This window comes from Abramis brama, assembly GCF_963993115.1.
Source record: "Abramis brama genome assembly, chromosome: 8".
Classification (NCBI taxonomy): Eukaryota; Metazoa; Chordata; class Actinopteri; order Cypriniformes; family Leuciscidae; genus Abramis; species Abramis brama.
In genome coordinates, this window is record NC_139970.1 from 34685359 (window position 1) to 34705067 (window position 19709).

General features: G+C 37.4%; 1 protein-coding gene across 2 annotated transcripts in view; it reads right to left on the minus strand.

Moving 5' to 3' along the window:
- The window catches only part of adcy5 (adenylate cyclase 5), an 88556-nt gene that overhangs the window by 33899 nt on the left and 34948 nt on the right, over window positions 1-19709 (minus strand). For both annotated transcript variants that reach the window (XM_084122325.1, XM_084122324.1), the window contains exon 2: window positions 2966-3115. In XM_084122325.1, coding sequence (XP_083978451.1) covers window positions 2966-3115 — 150 coding nt within the window. The remainder of the gene's footprint in view (window positions 1-2965; window positions 3116-19709) is intronic.

Below are 19709 nucleotides of genomic sequence, written 5' to 3' on the forward strand. Positions count from 1 at the left end.
GATGCGTGGCCCCTGTGGGCTTCTGTGTGTGAGGAAACAGCCATTATTTTTTCCCTTTGGTGCCACTATGAATCTCCAGACTGTTGGATGTGGTTCTAATCTGACAAATTAATCAGCACTGCGTGTCTCCATGCACAGGTTTCCTCGTAGCTTCAGTTCCATACTGAAAATCATTGGACATGTGAATGGACTCAGGTGAAATGCTGTCCGTTCATTTAGCTCTAATTCAAGCAATCTGCAGCTATTTCCCCACACTATTTCCTCACACATGTTTGAGTCTGTCTTCTGGGCATACTTTTTTCCTCATTCGTACAGCTAAGACAAAACATTTAAATTGAACAATTATCATGCTGCTAATATAATTTAACATTGCCGCGGGAACTAGGGGTGCTGCAGCACCCCCTGACGACAGCTGTTTCACTACATTGGAATTTAAGATGACATGACTTTTAAATAACTTTTTGTTTTTCAACCTGTTTTTTTAAGAACACCTTCAACCTTTATAAAATTACTCTAAAGATTATTTCGTTTTATATGTTGTCGAATAGGGTTTTATGACTCTAAAAGAAATTAATACAGCCTATCATAAGGCAATAAGCCGATCTCACATGGAGTGAGTGATGTGACACTGGTCACAGCATCTCAGAACTGATTTGACACTCATTTAATGCATGTGAAAAAACTAAATATAGATGTATTGATTAAAGCAGGGCTCAGTAGTTTCGGGATTTCTTCGCTGTATTCTCGCTTTTTGCTCGCAGGTTTCTCTCTAGAGCTCCCCCTACAGCTTCGGAATAGATATTTGACAACAATGTTGTAAAAACTCGTTGGCGATTCTCAGACGCCAGAGGCTAGTAGATCAACGACATCAAAGCGGATGGGACATTCTTTAAAACGGCTTCTTCATTCGGGTTCGAACAGCGTGAGGGAGCGCAATAATGACAGCATTTTAGCAGATTTCTTTTGGCCTTAAAGCAATTGTTTACATCGCGAGACCTGATATCACGCGATACTTCCTGACGCGGCGGCCCGCCGGCTCAAAGTTGCAAGTGCGGATTCTCCGCTCACGGGCACCAGGGGGGTGCGAAACGACCACCATTCAACCCGAAATAAGTAATATAACCATTCCAATGACTCCGAAGCTGTTCAGTTAAGGTAAAAAAGTTACTTAGTTCACCTTTAAAGCATTCATCGGCATTAGGGGCTGTTCACACAGAACATCAACTCTGCTACTTTTCCATTGTTTCTCAGTGTGAACGCACTACTCGTGTTTAACTGTTGTGCTCGCGTCTCGCGCATGACACAGCATTCTCAAAACGCAGCACTCAAGTTAAAATAAGTTCAACTAAAACGCACCTCGAGACCTTGCGTTTCCCCCCCGTTCCACTGCCCGCGTTTGGCGTCTTGCGTTTCCGCTTTGAAAGATTATGCTTTCTGTGTGAACCGCCACTCCTGAGTGAGTAGCCTACCATAAGGTAGGCCTAATATGCAGATTTGTGTGCTGTGCTTTTTAAAATGTATCATGAGTTCTGAGCGTTCTCACATAACTCTGTACTCATTCATTTGTATGTTCATCTTTTTGTTTGGGCTGTTTAATATTAGGATTTTGTTTAAAATACTCTACCATAACACCGCCCCGCAATATCAAGCCCCGCCCCCATCACCCCCCTGATAAAATATGTTCCTGCCGGCTATGTAATTTAATATAGTTTTCATATGGTTCTCCTAGGTATTTCAGGGCCCTTTCACACCTACCTTGTTTGGTCCGGATTTTCGGACTTTTCAGTTTGATCCGAATCAAAATGACAGGTGTGAAACCTCCCCCGGACCACGGTCCGGACCAAACAAACAAAATTTGATCTGACGAAAAGAGGTAGTCTCGGTTCGTTTGTGAAAGCGTTTTCTGTATGGTTCGGACTTTCCACTTCCGGTGGATCTCGCAGGATTGCTTGCAGTCTTCTCCTCCTTTCCTGCCGGCGACGATAATGTTCGCACAGTAAGGATGTTCATTTGGTGAATTTGAACTTGCCTTGAGTATAGTTTGTGCTACAGGTAGTAATGCTATAATAATAACAGTATAGTGGCAACGATATGCATCTGTTCATTCATTCTTGTCAAAGTTACCCACCGAATTGACAACACGCTGACGTCAGACGCACGTCCGTTTACAAACCAATCAATGTCAAGATGCAGCCCACATAGATGATGATGACAGGACGCAAGTATGTCATGTAAAGTTCTTTAGTGCGCTCGCATAATTGCAATGTGAAACCAAACCAAAACTAACCGAATGTATAAAATGTATCAAAACATGAACTTTGGTTCGGATCTTGGTGCGGACTTTCAGGTGTGAAAACTAAAATGAATGCTATATATTAATCATGGTACTTTTGTTACCCAGTTATGGTATTTAGGCACTTAAGCCACACTTAAAATTGTATGAATATCTTTCCGTTATAAGACAAAATATCAAAACAAGTGGCTTTTATTTTAAAGAATATATTAGGCTATATCAGTAAAGCCTAAAATCTTATTGTAAAAATCTTTACAATAAGATTTCATTTGTTTACATTAGTTGATGTATTAACTAACATCAACTAACCATAAGCAATACATTTGTTACTGTTGTTGTTGTATCTGTGCTAATTGTATCTGTGTTAACGTTACTTAACTAAAGTTAAATAATGAAACCTTATTGTAAAGTGATACCATTATATCTATCCATCTACACTACCGTTCAAAGGTTTGGCTCAGCAAGTTTTTTTATGTTTTTGAAAGAAGTCTCTCATGCTCACCAAGACTGCATTTATTCGATCACTGACCCCATACTTTTAAAAGGTAGTGTACCTGTGCCTAGGAAATCATCAAGCTGAGCACCAAATCTTTCAGACTCACAGAATGACACTAGAAATTAAAACATGCTCTGTAACCACAGGAGTCCTCTTGATTTCTGTTGGTCTCTTACCTGTTGCTGGTTTTCTCTCTGAGAGTGCAGACGAGCTTGAATACATTCTCTGGTCTCCTGGAAGGCTTGTCTCTGTGAGCCTTCTGCTGGGTAGTGTGTGCACACGCCAACTATATTAGTGCAGGAGAAGATCAGGACATTGGACACAAGCTGTGAAAGAAAGCAGAATACAACATCAAACAATTTGAAACGTGTCAAGTGAGCTCTTTATCTTTCACAGACCCAAATATTGGCATTGATGATATGCATGTTGACACCTTAAAGGGGTATTTCACCAAGAAACGTAAAATTCTGTCATCATTTATTTGAAGGGCTCCAGACTGCGACTAAATGGTTGCATTTTGTGACTTTTTTTCCTACCGGTGCAAATAAATTTTGTTTCACGCTGCCCACACTGTTAAGAGCAAAATATGCAACACTGTTTCTACACGGCGCTGGGAGATCCAGTGAGAAGCATTCAAATTCCACCCAGAATTCTCTGCTATAAACCAGAGATATCAGGTCAAGCAGCGCTGACGTGGAAACCAGGAGAGACATTGTGCCATGAACGAAAAAATTATAGAAGGCTTTTCAGTCCACAAATCAAATCACCAGCATTCACCATGGATTTAATGTAGTAATGCTAACTGTAACCATGGTATTGTGGCAGAAATAGTCTAATGAGTGAAATTCAAGCACTTTTTAAGGACTTTCAAGTGCTTCACACAACTTTTTACAGCACTTCAATGCTCTAAATATGATCCAATTATCGTTGTGTTAGAAAGAAGGCTCACTGTCTTAGACTTTAAAAACACCTGACCTAAAAAGACATGGAAAAAAAAAAATCAAATTACGACTATAACCAGTAGAGGAGCACTTATTGGCTTATTATCCACTCCCTTATAAATTTAGTCACACGTTTTCCTTTTGATTTATATTATTTAGACATTATGAAATCACTATAAAATATCAAATCATCAAGAAATCCATTTTTGTCCTGCACTTTTTTTGTCCTTAAATAGGAAAAGTCACAAAGGCTCACGAAAACAAAAACTTCAAACTGCGACTGAATTACACAGACAGCAAGCAAAGAGTGCTCCTTTTATAAATCACTGAAGCTGTCGGTCAGTTCAGTATGATACTATAGAAGAACAATGGTACATTTAATAAGAGTAAAATATTAGAATTTTACCTATAAAAATTAGGTCTTTGCACATTATTGTTGTTAATATTAGCAATAGTAATATTTAACAATAAAATAATAGTAATTTTATGATTAAAATTACCCCCAAACAAGATTGGACCCCAATAACTTTCATTTTATTGAAAAAAATAAATAAAATAGAGACATTCTTCAAAATATCTTCTTTTATGTTTCACAGAAGAAAGTCAGTCATACAGGTTTGAAACGACATGAGGGTGAGTAAATGACAATTTTCATTTTGGGGTGAACTATCCCTCTACTATTTATTTAAGAATCAGCTTGTTATAAAAAATAATGATATTTGTTTTATTTTCAGTATGTTCATCTCAGAGCACTCTAATAAAGTTTCAGTAAACTAAGCTGACAATCATCTGGAGTAGTTTATCTATGATTTATTGAATGGAGTCTGTTGTGTAAGTCTTAGCATTCTGGGAGTTTCAAACTAATACATTTCTGCCAAACTATTTTTTTATGATAGTGTGAGCTGATGTTTTGTATTATAACCCATTTTTATTAAAATAGATAGCCTAATATATGATTGTTACTATTACATGTGGTTACTCCAATGCTGAATATGTGGATACAGCCTTGCCGTCAAGAAGTTAACTGGAAATTGTAAACCAGAAGAGTTTCAAACACACATACAGAACACACACACACACATACCTTACTTGACTTTTACATTGTGATGTCCAAGATGAGTTTGTGGTTAAGAGAAAGCAAATCCAGGATGTCTGCAAACTTAAAATAGAGCGTATGATAAAGACTAGCCAAACAACCTGAAGCTGTTCAGTGTCAACGCGTTTCAATTTATCAGGGTTAAAAAGGCCCTCCTCCCTCTCTTCCACAAGCGGGGTCAGGAACAGGGCGTCTCTTGACTCTTTCCAAACACTGGTATCAGGGGCAGCGCAAAGCATTCCCATTATCTTTGCTTGAGCTGGACTGAACTTCAGTGGACATACTGTATCTCTGCCATGACCTCAGGGTCCAAAACACAGTCGCACCAGATGCTTCACCCTTATATGGACTGCGTTAACATAACGTTGCTTTTCTTTTGCTTTATTTTGTCTCAAAATGATCAGATTTGATGGTCTAAACAGTAACTCTACTTTACTCTTTATTGTGTATTTTTTCTTTAATGATTAGTATAAAAGTTGTAATTATTCAGTGATTAGGATGGACCATTCATTGTCGAAAAAAAATAAAATAATGGAGAAAGTGGAGAAGGGCAACCAATAATGATTACGGACGGATGGATAAAGTGAACACTTGATAGGATGGATGGACAGACGGATGGATAATGTGAACACTTGGATGGATGGATAGATGGATGGATGGATGGAGGGAAGGACAGATGGATAAAGTGAACACTTGGACGGACGGATGGACGGACTGATCAAGTGAACACTTGAAAGGATGGATGGATGGATGGCTAAAGTGAACACTTGGATGGACGGATGGATGAATAAAGTGAACACTTGATAGGATGGATGGATAAAGTGAACACTTGGATGGATGGACGGACGGACGGATGGATAAAGTGAACACTTGATAGGATGGATGGATGGATGGATAAAGTGAACACTTGGACGGACGGATGAATAAAGTGAACACTTGATAGGATGGATGGATAAAGTGAACACTTGGACGGATGGACGGACGGATGGATAAAGTGAACACTTGATAGGATGGATGGATGGATGGATGGATGGATAAAGTGAACACTTGATTGGATGGATGGAGGGATGGATGGATGGACGGATGGATAAAGTGAACACTTGATTGGATGGATGGAGGGATGGATGGATGGACGGATGGATAAAGTGAACACTTGATTGGATGGATGGAGGGATGGATGGATGGACAGATGGATAAAGTGAACACTTGATTGGATGGATGGAGGGATGGATGGATGGACGGATGGATAAAGTGAACACTTGATTGGATGGATGGAGGGATGGATGGATGGACGGATGGATAAAGTGAACACTTGATTGGATGGATGGAGGGATGGATGGATGGACAGATGGATAAAGTGAACACTTGATTGGATGGATGGAGGGATGGATGGATGGACGGATGGATAAAGTGAACACTTGATTGGATGGATGGAGGGATGGATGGATGGACGGATGGATAAAGTGAACACTTGATTGGATGGATGGATGGATGGATGGATAAAGTGAACACTTGGACGGATGGACGGACGGATGGATAAAGTGAACACTTGATAGGATGGATGGATAAAGTGAACACTTGGACGGATGGACGGACGGATGGATAAAGTGAACACTTGATAGGATGGATGGATAAAGTGAACACTTGGACGGATGGACGGACGGATGGATAAAGTGAACACTTGATAGGATGGATGGATGGATGGATGGATGGATAAAGTGAACACTTGGACGGACGGATGAATAAAGTGAACACTTGATAGGATGGATGGATAAAGTGAACACTTGGACGGATGGACGGACGGATGGATAAAGTGAACACTTGATAGGATGGATGGATGATGGAAGGATGGATAAAGTGAACACTTGGACGGACGGACGGATAAAGTGAACACTTGTTAGTATGGATGGAGGGATGGATGGATGGATGGACGGATGGATAAAGTGAATACTTGATTGATTGGATGGATGGATGGATGGATGGATGGATGGATAAAGTGAACACTTGATGGATGGATGGATGGATGGATGGATAAAGTGAACACTTGATTGATTGGATGGATGGATGGATGGATAAAGTGAACACTTGGATGGATGGATGGATGGATGGATGGATGGATGGATGGATGGATGGATGGATGGATGGATGGATGGATGGATGGATGGATAAAGTGAACACTTGATTGGATGGATGGATGGATGGATGGATGGATGGATGGATGGACGGATGGATAAAGTGAACACTTGTTTGATTGGATGGATGGATGGATGGATGGATAGATAAAGTGAACACTTGATTGGATGGATGGATGGATGGATGGATGGATGGATGGAACACTTGATTGGATGGATGGATGGATGGATGGATGGAACACTTGATTGGATGGATGGATGGATGGATGAAAAAAAAAAAAATCAGCTGATACCCAAAATGGTGCTGATATATTATGCATGCCTAGAAAAGAGCTGCATTAAGAGCGGAATAAAATTTCAGAATTCAGGTTTGGAACTACAAGTTAATAATGACATAATTTTCAAAATTTGGTGAACTATCTATTTATGGCCACCACCACTCAGTAAAGAAATGCAGGAATCATAACAAGAGAACTCATGAAAATAAGTCAGACGTAAATAGAGAGACTGAAAGCGAAGTGTGAGAAAGGACTGGTTTTGTGTCACACATCCAAATGAACACATCTAGACCTCAATTTATTACACGCAAGTTGATCCCTCAGTGATCGCAGTATCAAAGCTGAGGGAGTCTATGACGAAAGGCTGTGTCTGGCCCTGAAAGTCATTTCATTTCAGCTCAGTTAACTTCTGCAGATTGAATATGTGATAGACTATAACATGATCTGGGATCAGCAGCTGCAGTGTTGGGTGTCTGCTGCATTGAGCGCAGGAGCTTTGGGCCAGTTGTGCATTAACTTCACCAATGCCATTGAAATACATACAGTAGACGACACACTGCAATGAAAATATTCCTGAGCAATAATCCTCTCTATTAATACACTCCCTTTTCATGTTCCGTAATGTCCTTATTAGGATGTTAGGAAGGCGGAATCCCTCTGTCACCGAGTAGGAGGGGATGCATAATAGTGCTTCTCAGCCGTAGGAATGTGGGGCTTTCAGAGTGGGAATAAATATAGTAGGAGCTTTTTTAACAGATTAATGTATGCATCATGCTTCTCAAATTAGCCTTTTGTGTATCATCTTCATGTGCTTCATGTGTTATTTATTCATGATGAACAGTACTAATGCAAACTGCCACCTTGACAGATGTAGCCCATATTCTACATTTGTTTGACATATTCATAATGAGCAGAACAGCGGGAGGATGGGTCAGTCAGGGATCCTCTGGGAAGCCAATTACTCACTCACTGTCAAGGCCAGCCAGTACAGCAAACCTGCAGGTGACAGTTGCAAACTCTATGAATTGGAACAGCAGGCTGCTGTCTTTGCCAGGAATCTGAAATGTTGGTCAGAGCAGTGCGAACAAGATGACAAGTAAACTCTCAAAATACTAAGGTGATGATGTGATATGATACATGCTGATTATGTTTTACTTAGTCTCAAGTTTGACTTTCGGCTTAAAGGGATAGTTCACCCAAAAATGAAAATTAGCCCATGATTTACTCACCCTGAAGCCATCCTAGGTGTAGGCCTATATGACATTCTTCTTTCAGACGAATACAATCGGAGTTATGTTAAAAAATGTCCTGGCTCTTTCAAGCTTTATAATGGGAGTGAATGTTTTTTTTTTTTTTGGAAGTCCATCAAAGCGAATCCATCCATGATAAAAGTGCTCCACACAGCTCTGGGGGGTTAATAAAGTGGAGCGATGGTGTTCGTGTAAGACAAATATCCATATTTAAAACTTTATCGACTAAAATAACTAGCTTCCGGCAGACGGCTGTACGCATTGATTTACGGCGAAAGACTAACCCTTGAACTTGACGCACAACGTAATGACGAACGCGGTTGCCCAGCCCTGTTTGTTTGAACCGCGAGAGGCGTCAAAGCTTACGCTACTCCTACATCCTACGTCATTCATCGTCAAGTGTTACTCTCTTGGTGCAAATCAACTTGCGTACGGCGTCTGCCGGAAGCTAGTTATTTTAGTCAAAGTTTTAAATATGGATATTTTTCTTACACGAACGCATCGCTTCACTTCATAAAGCCTTTATTAACCTGCCAGAGCCTCGTAGAGCACTTTTATCATGGATGGATGCGCTTTGATAAAAAAATATACCCATTCACTCCCATTATAAAGCTTGGAAGAGCCAGGACATTTTTTGATAACTCTGATTGTATTCGTCTGAAAGAAGAAAGTCATATACACCTAGGATGGCTTCAGGGTGAGTAAACCATGGGCTAATTTTCATTTTTGGGTGAACTAGCCCTTTAAAGTCTACATCTGCTTAGACAAGAAGAGATCACCTGACTGTCAAGTAAAGCAATCAACCACAGTCAGATTATCTTTCAAAGATTTGATGGCACTAACCTGGCAAACTTTGTAGCAACTAAATTTTAGCAAACCAGTACTGGTTAAAAAGGACATCCCATTCCCAAATACAACTTCCATTCGTCAGACAAAGTCTATTTTAAAAGTTCTCTGAACTATAGGTAAAAGTTAACATTACAAACTTTGACTTTTCGTGAAACTGTTTAGTGAAAAGGTCTGCTAAAATAAAGTTTTACATTAATAATGTGAAATATTAATACTCATTTTGAATTCAAAATGATATTGAACATAGATCCACAGGTATAAATTATGATTACTTCTGAGTTTACAGAACTTATTTTATTATGTTCACAAAGCACAGAGACCAAAAATTGTTGATCAAGCCAATCAGAGCAATCTCATGCACATAATAGGATGTTGAATCTCAATAGCAAAGAATCCTCATATGAACACTGTGTAATGGATGTTCCAGCTATGCATTATTTCAGCAAGGTGAGCAATGGTAATGGTAAAGTATGAGCTGCAAGCTCAACCTTGAGGTCCAACACACCTAATGGAGAGCTCTGGCACATCTGAGCTAGATAAACTATGCTATTAAAGAAAAAAAAAGTGATAATGAACAAGAAATGTCTGGTTGTGTAGCACATACATACTGTACAAACACCTTTAATGCTTCAAGGCCTGAAATATGCTTTATGCAAGCAAATACAAGAATCTAATGCATCTAGCTACACAAAAAAAAACGTAAGTATTTACTAAACTGTTGCTTACCAAGACATTTAATTTCCGCTCTCTGTGTGCGAGTGACTTATGTTTATGTGTGCTTCAATGAAAACAGTGCATTAATATTGAACGGTGATTAAACTGACTTGGATTATGGTTTTATTGCACACCTTCCAGCCAATCAGAATCGAGTATTCAGACAGACCTTGGTATAAAGTACAATATATACTCCTTGCATGCCAGTGGCACAGACATTTGTAGGTAACTTTTACTTTTTGCATGTTACTGTCATGCAAACGTGTTGACCAAGCATTTGCGTCTGCATTTGAATACTTGTTTACTGGCCTTTTAAAGAAGAAATATGAGAATGCTGGCCTCAAATATAGCATGTTTTCTAAAGATCAAATATTATAGTCAACATACTGACGTGCCAGGAGAAGGTCCTCCTCATGCATCTTTGATGAATATGGATTTAATAACAGACAACAGGCGCAGTGCGTTTATAAAGAGCACAACCTGAACAATAAAACACAAAGTCAACAACTCATTTGCTATGCAATATAGTCGTCAATCACATGGGAGCAAAAGCAGGGATAGAGCTGTCATCCCTGTTCCACACGGCCGTTGGAGAGGCATGGCTGGCTGAGCTGTCTGTGTTCACAGAAGCGTACTGCCTCAGACAGCATGAACTGTAACTAGGGAACAGGCAGCGCACAGCAAAACATTATTTTAGAGAGATTAATGATTGCTGGCGGCACCATAAAAATCCCACCGAGCAAAATGTGCCAAAAGTCAATATTTGTCCCAAAGCGAGTCCCCCATCTTCCCCTCTCTCCACCTCTTTCTGATAGTTCTGCTATCTGTATTGGTTCAAAACAAAGGCTACATCTAAAGGATTTTAGCTGTTTAAGCAAATTAATTATCTTATCACCAGTGTCAGGAATAAACCATCAAAAAATAGTAATAACTACTAGCTTTTTTCAGACTACTATCATTCAAAAGTTTGGATTCAATAAGATATTTTAATAAATAAATCCTTTTATTCAACAAAGACGCATTAAAAATGTATCAAAAGTGACATTAACAATGTTACAAAAGATTTCTATTAAAAATAAAAATCTGTGCTTTTGAATTTTCTAGCCATGAAAGAATCGACAAAAAAAATGTATCACAGTTTCCACAAAAACATTAAGCAGCAACATTGATGATAAGAAATGTTTGAGCAAAATCAGCATATTAGACTGATTATTTTCTTAAGGATCATATGACACTGAAGACTGAAGTAATGGCCGCTTTGCTATCAGAGGAATAGATTACATTAAATTATTAAAATAGAATGTTATTTTTAATTGTAATAATATAATTTTATCATCATTTAATAATAATGAAATGGTTTATCAAATAAATGCAGCCTTGGTGAGCATACAGTAAGAAACGTCATACATTAAAAAACACTACCAACCAACCCCTAACATTTTGACTGATCAAATTCACTGAAAAAGAAATTCACCAATTGATGAATAATGACTTAATCATGGCTGCTTAAATTGATCATCAGTCTAAATATGTATCAAATGTACTGCACATTTAATGTCCCTCAATGTTTTTCAGATAAATATGGTCCTTAATATAAATATAAAAAAACTGATAGTTAGTTTAAAAAGGCATCAACGTACTACTTTTTTGTTAGGAGTGTTGTTAACTGCTTTTTTTTATTTGACTGCAGGTACTACTTTGAAACTGAAAAGGCTATTTATAATTTAAAGTCATTCCCAACAATGCTTTGAGTCAGAAAGAATTATGGCATTCTGTGGCAAATATCTGTGACTCTACAACAGGAAGAACAATAGTTTGTCATTAAAAAGAAGACAAAAGAATATTTGTCACCATTTCTCTCTCTTCCAGGAAATGTCTTTTGAACTCTTCCTTGTGTTCCCTTGTTCATGGAACGAAGCTCATGCGACCTCACACAATAGAAAGGTCATGACATTAGCTATAGCTGAAATCCCCAGAGTCGGCTCTAAAATACAATTATCTGCCTACAGGGCTTTATCCTTCTCACGTAAAAGGAGGTTTCGATAAAACATAGATAAAGATGACAATACACTTGAGAGACGTCCATGTCTTTTTGAAGGACACTTCTCCCTGTGAATTCAGCACAGACACCTTCAGAGTGCTCTCACAGTAACATGGTGTGATCCAGGTCTGATTTTGAAAGGGTTCTAAATGTCACATTCTGAGTCACCTTTGTAGAAGACCACTAAGGCCGATTGGCAAAAAAAAAGAAAAGGAAAAAAAAAAAGAATAGAAAGCATTTTAAATTTTTCATCCACCACATCAAAACAAATAAAGCATACACATACTCCAAATATAGCCACAGCAAACACAGCCACATGTGGCTCTGGGCTTTGGCAGCCCTTTGATGTCACTATATGAGGCTCTTATTTCCATCCACATCATTCAGATGTAAGCAAGAGGCTAACGTTAATGCATTAAATGAAGCATATCCCCCAGTCAATGTCATACCAAGTAGATGTAAAACAAAGTCAGAATCATCAGAATTGTACAGTATATGGTTCATAAGTAGACCAATAGCAAGTGCTTTTAACAGTTTATGAAGATAACGCTGCAGTGAAAAAGTTTGGGGTAGATAAGGTTTTTCATGTTTTTGAAAGTCTTTAAGGCTGCATTTATTTGATCGAAAATACGGTAAAAATAGTAATATTGTGAAATATAATTTAAAATAACCGTTTTCCATTTTAATATATTTTTAAACGTAATTTATTCCTGTGATGGCAAATCTAAATTCTAGTCCAGTCTTCAGTCTCACATGATCCTTCAAAAAAAAAAAAAAGTCTTGAATGTAATTCTAATACATTAATTTGGTGCTGTTATCACTGTTAACAGTTGTGTTGCTTAATGTGGAAACGGTGATACTTTTTTTCATGATTCTTTGATGAATATAGTAGCCTACATTTAAAAGAGCAGAATTGTGAAATAGAAATCATCAACTTAATGCATCTTTGCTGAATAAAATTATTATTATTATTATTATTATTATTATTAATAAATCTTACTGACCCCAAACTTTGGAATGGAGTGTACATCAAGTTGAAATCAAAATGTGTTGTTTAATAAGCATAGATTATTCAAGTAAGCAATTTGTAGGAGATACTAAATCTAAAGTAGAGCTGCACGATTAATCATTCAAAGGTCTCGATTTCGATTCAAACACCCACAAGATTTAATGGCAACGATTCGGCTGTTTATTTAACCTTTGACAAGTCCAATCACAGCAAAACATTCAAATTTGCTTTCGTGCTGGCGCTGAACCAAAGAGAGAGCAGTTGTCACGTAGGCTATAGGTGTTAAACAGCTTCACAAACAGTCTTTTCAAGCATAATATCATTATTTCTGTGTTACAATAATTCAAATGATCACAGTACTGGGATAAAACTAAAAGTGTATATATAAGTTCGGATATAAACAATGATATGGTAGCGAAGCTTTAAATTAAGATTGTATCACTTTCAATTACATTATTCCACCAGTAGGGGCGAGAAATTACCGTTAAAAAAATGTACGTGTCATTGAATCGTTCATTTAAAAGATTGTTCAAAAACGCTGATTCATCCAGTAATGAAACAAGTGGAGTCTAAATGAGAAAGTCATTGAATCATTCATTCAAACCATTTTTTTAAAATAATTTATTCAAATCAATAAAATAAAAAAATTAAATAAGACTGCAACGATTAACATTTTGTCAGAACCTCTCGTAAATTACGTTATTTTGTTTTGTTGTCCATTCAGAATTGTGGAAGGGCTGTGATCTCTATCGTGATTCTCAATTTATTCAGAATTGTGCAGCTCTAATCTAAAAGGAAATAAATCAGCTTCAGACTGCTGCTAAAATATGACCTTGATCAAGCATACAAAACTACTGTAGCTTATCAGACACTTATGAATTTTGTATACAGAAAACTTCACCAGGGAAGACATACATTCACCGGGAGAAAGAAGCTGGAAGATTTCCAATCTTGCAAAACAGAGCATTGAGGATCTTGGGAACCTCTCCCTTACCTTAGCAGAGGAATAACGGTGATAAAAATGGAAAGAATGCTTCTCTCTAGTGGATGGATGTAGTCATCGTTTGCTGTTACTTTACTCCATACGTCAACAGACATTAAGGTCTGATGCTACGCATCCATACTTATGAATGGCCAAAGAACATTCATAAGTAACTAACCGAATCCCATTACCTGCCCTACTTTTTGAAACTGACTTACCACAAATTTCAAAGATTTTGTTTGAAAGACATCATAAACTAGTCAGTCATGGTGCCTATAGCCTAAGGGTTAGTTCATCTAAAATATAAAATAATTTCACCAGTTATGCTTATCATGAGTCATGACGTATGAGGGTCTCTCTTCAGTAGAACACAAAAGTTCAACAGATTGTACGAGGTGCTTTTTTTCCCCATATGATGAAAGTCAATAGGGATGGAATGCTGTCAAGCTCCAAAAATGAAACAAAGGCACCATATAAAAGCACAATAAACATAGCTTAGGGATGCACCATCAATATTACAATTCTGACCAATAACAAGCCAGTAATTATTTTCTTGGCAAGGCCGATAAATGGAGGACATTATAAATTCTACACCAATACGTTTAAATTAAATCAGTAACAACTAATAGCAATAGTTTTAAATGCTACAAGTAAATTTAGGCATAAATTATAGAATTTATTATATAATTATTAAAATTAATGTATAATTTATTTTATAGCATGACTTTTTTTTCTTTTTTTTTGCTAATGTCTATACATTTATGGCTTTTTATGGTGCTTTAAACAAATTGTTTTTAGTTCTTCAGCAACCTTTAATATGCAAACGTGCACAAGGGACAATCTGATAAATTTCAATAAGAAAGATATTTGCCCTCATGTTAAACCTGTTCCAAACCTGTATGACTTACTTTCTTATGTGGAACGCAAGATACTTTGAGAAATGTCTCATGGGTTTTTCTCTATACAATAAAAGTCTAAATAATTTAGTTACTAACATTTCTAGCAAAAAGCAAGAGTGTTCAAAGACTATGGGTTTCATTCACCAACCGTGAGTATGCACTCATTTGTGAGTGAAATCTGCCTACAATTTCATACAAAAAAAAAACCATGATTAATCAATAAATCAATATGCCATTGTGTTCTTGATCAGAAAGATTCTCAAGCATTTTTACAGAGCGTCATATGTTTGCTGAGAGTGATGAAAGGCTATAATGGAAAGGTTTTGTGAAAAGACCTTATAGGGAAATGGGATTGTTTATGCAAATTACTATCATTTAAATTGTCACTCATTTAAAACACTCCAAATTAATTAACATTAGAACATGGTTAAAAACAAATTCACATACATTTTTGTGAGAAGTTTTCCAGTGCATATAAATACAAATAATCCACCCAATTTTTTGTAAATAAGACCCAATGACTTGTAAATACACTCAATAGTTACTCAGTTTAGATTACTCTGCGTCTAGATGCCAAAAACAAATCCATAATTCAATGTAAAATGATCTCAAACGGAGCTGTTTCATTAGAATGTACTGTTTACCGTTGTAATTCTGTTCCCCTTACTGTGTGTGCAAATCAGACCTAAGACATTTTGGGATCTGGTTGGAATCCCCGATCCTGCTGCGTGTCCATAACTCCAATTCACCATGACAGGCGGATGTACACGGCATTCCATCAGTGTTGACAGCCATCAGCTCATCCTTATATCATTTCAGCCTTTAGTACCAACATTATCATTTACCAGTGTTTTTTTTTCTCCAGTCTTCAGCTGGAAAATCCAGGATTACTCCACTAGGGAAAACAATTCTCTATGACAACTGGAACAAACTGTTGCTAGGAGACAACAACAGCAAATCACACTATTAAACTTCAGTAAATGTCAGTCTTTAATGAATGTCATCACCCTCATTATGATTAGCCTTATTCAAATGACTGTACTGCTCATTATGCTAAGGGTGGATGTTGTTTATAATCAGCCAATGAAGTTATTTAACAAGTACCTGGTTTTATGCATTCATGACGCACTTTAAAACCACCTCGAGGATGGGTTGAATAGACTTTTTATGGCTACGACACGATGCTTGGAGAGACACTTCCAGCAGCCTTTCCAATTCAGGTCATCTGAGGTTCATCGAAGTAAAAAAACCTCTAATCACTGGCTCTAAATGTCACAAACCAATCAAGCAGTGTCCTTAAAATACAACAGTGCTTTCACACTAATGACTCATCAGAGGCCTGTTGCATGAAACTGGTTTCAAAATTCTTTTGAGCTCTTTGTGATAAATGATTTAAATTCAGTTGATTCACATGCATTGATATAGTCGGATATGTTCCTTCTCAAACTCTTGCTGCAGCTGCAGATTATTCCTGCCTTGTAAATGCGTTTAAATTCATGATATTTTTCATAACGATCTCTTCATCTATAACAGAGTGAATTGCGCTGGCCCTCTCGCAAGAAGAGAATCACACTAGAGCTCTCCATGTTCCGTGTGATTGGCTGTTCGTACCACGTCACACTCAAACGCCTGGTATTAAGATGCGTTTTGTATGGATCACAATTGGACGACACTAAATACAGATGTAAATGAGGTATACAGGTGTAAATGTGTAGTTGGAAACGCATTCGACCAGATTACTTTCGTAGTGTAAACGCTCATGTAGGGACTAGGGATGGGACGATTACCGGTTTCACTATAAACCACGATAAAATGCACTGACGGTTAGTAATATCGTTTAAAATTTAATTATCATTAAAACCGTGTTTGATTATCGCGATTTTAGATCCTGTTCAGCCAGCAACAGTCTGATGCAGGCGCAGCGCGCAATGTTGTTGTTTTTTTTTATTCAAGAAGGAATTGCGGAAGGCAGTGACCGTGCTCGGGAGATTTTTCTGCCTTTTAAGAGAACCAATTCTGAGGTGTGGTCATATTTTGGCTTTAACAAAAATCCTGAGGGAAACTTAATCGAGGATGGTCACCCTGTCAGCTCTAACATGCACAAGAAAGTAGCCGAGTCGTCTTGTGTGACCATTACCCACTGTTGTATAGCGAACGCAAGGCAAGTTAACTTTGACCTCAATACCAAAACTACTAGGAAATAATTGGGCATAAAATGTTGTTTTAAGTTGAACTATTTTATATCAATCACTTGAAATAAACGTGAAGCTTCCGCAAAGAAAAGTTCGCAGCAAGTGGCTTTGAGCCAAAGACGAACGAACAAGTTCAAACAAGACTATGTGACATTTAAGGGATAATAATTTATATTCATTATACACTTATTACACCGATTTTTTTTAGCACATAATTACGGGGACATTGAATTGAGATTAATGTTTTAAATCTTACCTGTTTATAAATCCATTACAGCGTACAAAACAATCGTTCAGACAAGATGATCATCACAACAATATTATCAAACTCTGTAAACAATAAATCAACTCTGATTTAATTTTAAAATACAATTAAAAACGGAGACGCAAGACGGCAAGTTGTATTTGAATGAAACGAGAGAGCGCGTCCATTGTGATCATGGTGTAACGTCTGTCAGAGAGTTTGAATACTAACGTTACCCAGATACAAGACAGTGCAAATGAACTGTTAGTTCCACGAGACTTTTATAGATGTTTTCTCTCAGTTAAGCGCACACTTCACATACATGTCGAAGAGCGAATGTTAAAAGGGAAAATAAAACACTCTAAAACACGCTACAAATCAAAGTGGAAGTAAACACATTATAATAAAACAACGGTCAGCAGTAGAGGTCATCTTCCTCTTTGCGCGAGCAATCTCACTCTCACTGTGTGCGTGCGCGCTCACATAAAACCAGCATGCATACAATAACGTACGCCATAGAAGAAGTTATCTTAAAGGCACATCAACATTCATGTCATGAACACTACTTAACACTAGGCGGCCGTTACAATGGATGTGCGCGGTGTTATAATGCATTGCTATTGACGACCGTCATTATAAGGAAGGAAATACCACATAATAGAATCTTGCTTTAAAAAGTGCATAGAGCTGCTTGTTTTATTTGTTGTTTGTTGATTTTCAAATATTAAACTTCTTGAAATGTCTTCAGTGTGATCATCAACTCTTTTTGAAAAACTTTCATCTCGTTTTAACAAAACCGTGATAATATTGATAATCGCGATAATTTTGGTCACTATAATCGTGATATAAAATTTTCATACCGTCCCATCCCTAGTAGGGACGTGCGATATCACGATTTTTTTGCTTTTGAAGAAATATCGTAGTATTGTGCTACAGTGCATTCTATCAGTTGCAGTTCTGTTGCCTCTGTCTCAACATACTGTACAACGCGACGTACACATCACACGTTAATGCAGAGGTACGGACACTGCAGTTCACAAAAGTTCATTATTTGCATGTGCTTTAAAGCCTTGCTGGTTAAACATTTCATTCACGTGCTGATGTGCTGTTCTAACGTGCACTTTTCTGAGCACACACACCCGAAGCGCAGGAACTAACAGCCTGTCAAACAGAGCCTGGTTACTGGACTAAGTTATCTTTAGAGTCTCATTGCTCTAATACTGTCAAATACACACAAGGTTTACATAAACAGAGTTGGTTGTATCTAAAGTGAAAGCAAACATTTGAGAGAAAATCTGGTGCGCTTGTCATGTGCGTGTATTAGATGCGTCGCGTGCCGGTCTTAAAGCGACAGTAGCCTAATAGTAAACATGCTGCCGCTTGTCCATAAAGAGATAGTTCACCAAAACAAATTAACATTCTGTCATTATTTACTCACTCTAATGTTGTTCCAAACCTGTATTAATTTCTTTCTTGTTCTGAACACAAAAGAATGTGGGTAACCAAACAGTTGCTGGTCCCCATTGACTTCCATAGGAGAAAAAACTATACACTGGGGACCAGCAACTGTTTGGTTACCCACATTCTTCAAAATAACTTATTTTCAACAGAAGAAATTTATTCAGGTTTAAAACAACTGAGTAAAATATGTCAATTTTCATTTTTGGGGGAACTATCCCTTTAATGTTAATAAAACAACAAAACACAAAGAGAAAATCACTCACTGACTGAGAACATTAATAGTAGCTTTAAAAAGAATCAATGTACAATTTATACAGTGAAGTCTATGTAGTGTTTTAATTTCATATTTGTTAATTTAATTACTTTCTTCAGTGCTACTGCTAAATACACCGACTGTATCTGAAAAAATAAAACACTGTTTATTTCATTTGTATATTAAGTTGTGTACTGTAATGTGTATCTTTGTTCTTATTTTTTTTATAAAAAAGAAAATAATGACAAAGATTTTTATCTTCGCCACTTTGGCCTAAATGTCTACCATTCTTTTTTCTTTTATATTTTGTTACCTAATTAATTTGGCTGTAATGCTCAGTCACTTGCAAAATAGTAAAACCAGCTTGAAAAAGAATCGTGCTAAAAAATCGTGAATCGTGATTTTCCTGGAAAAAAAAAATGTGAAAAAAAAAATCGTGATATAATATTTTTGTCATATCGCCCACCCCTACGCTCACGTAGTCGAAAGTTTCCGAACATCCACAGAAAAACACCTACTCTCCGCCTACTGACCTAATGCGTAAACATTACAGGAAGCACGTTAACCAAAAAACTTGGG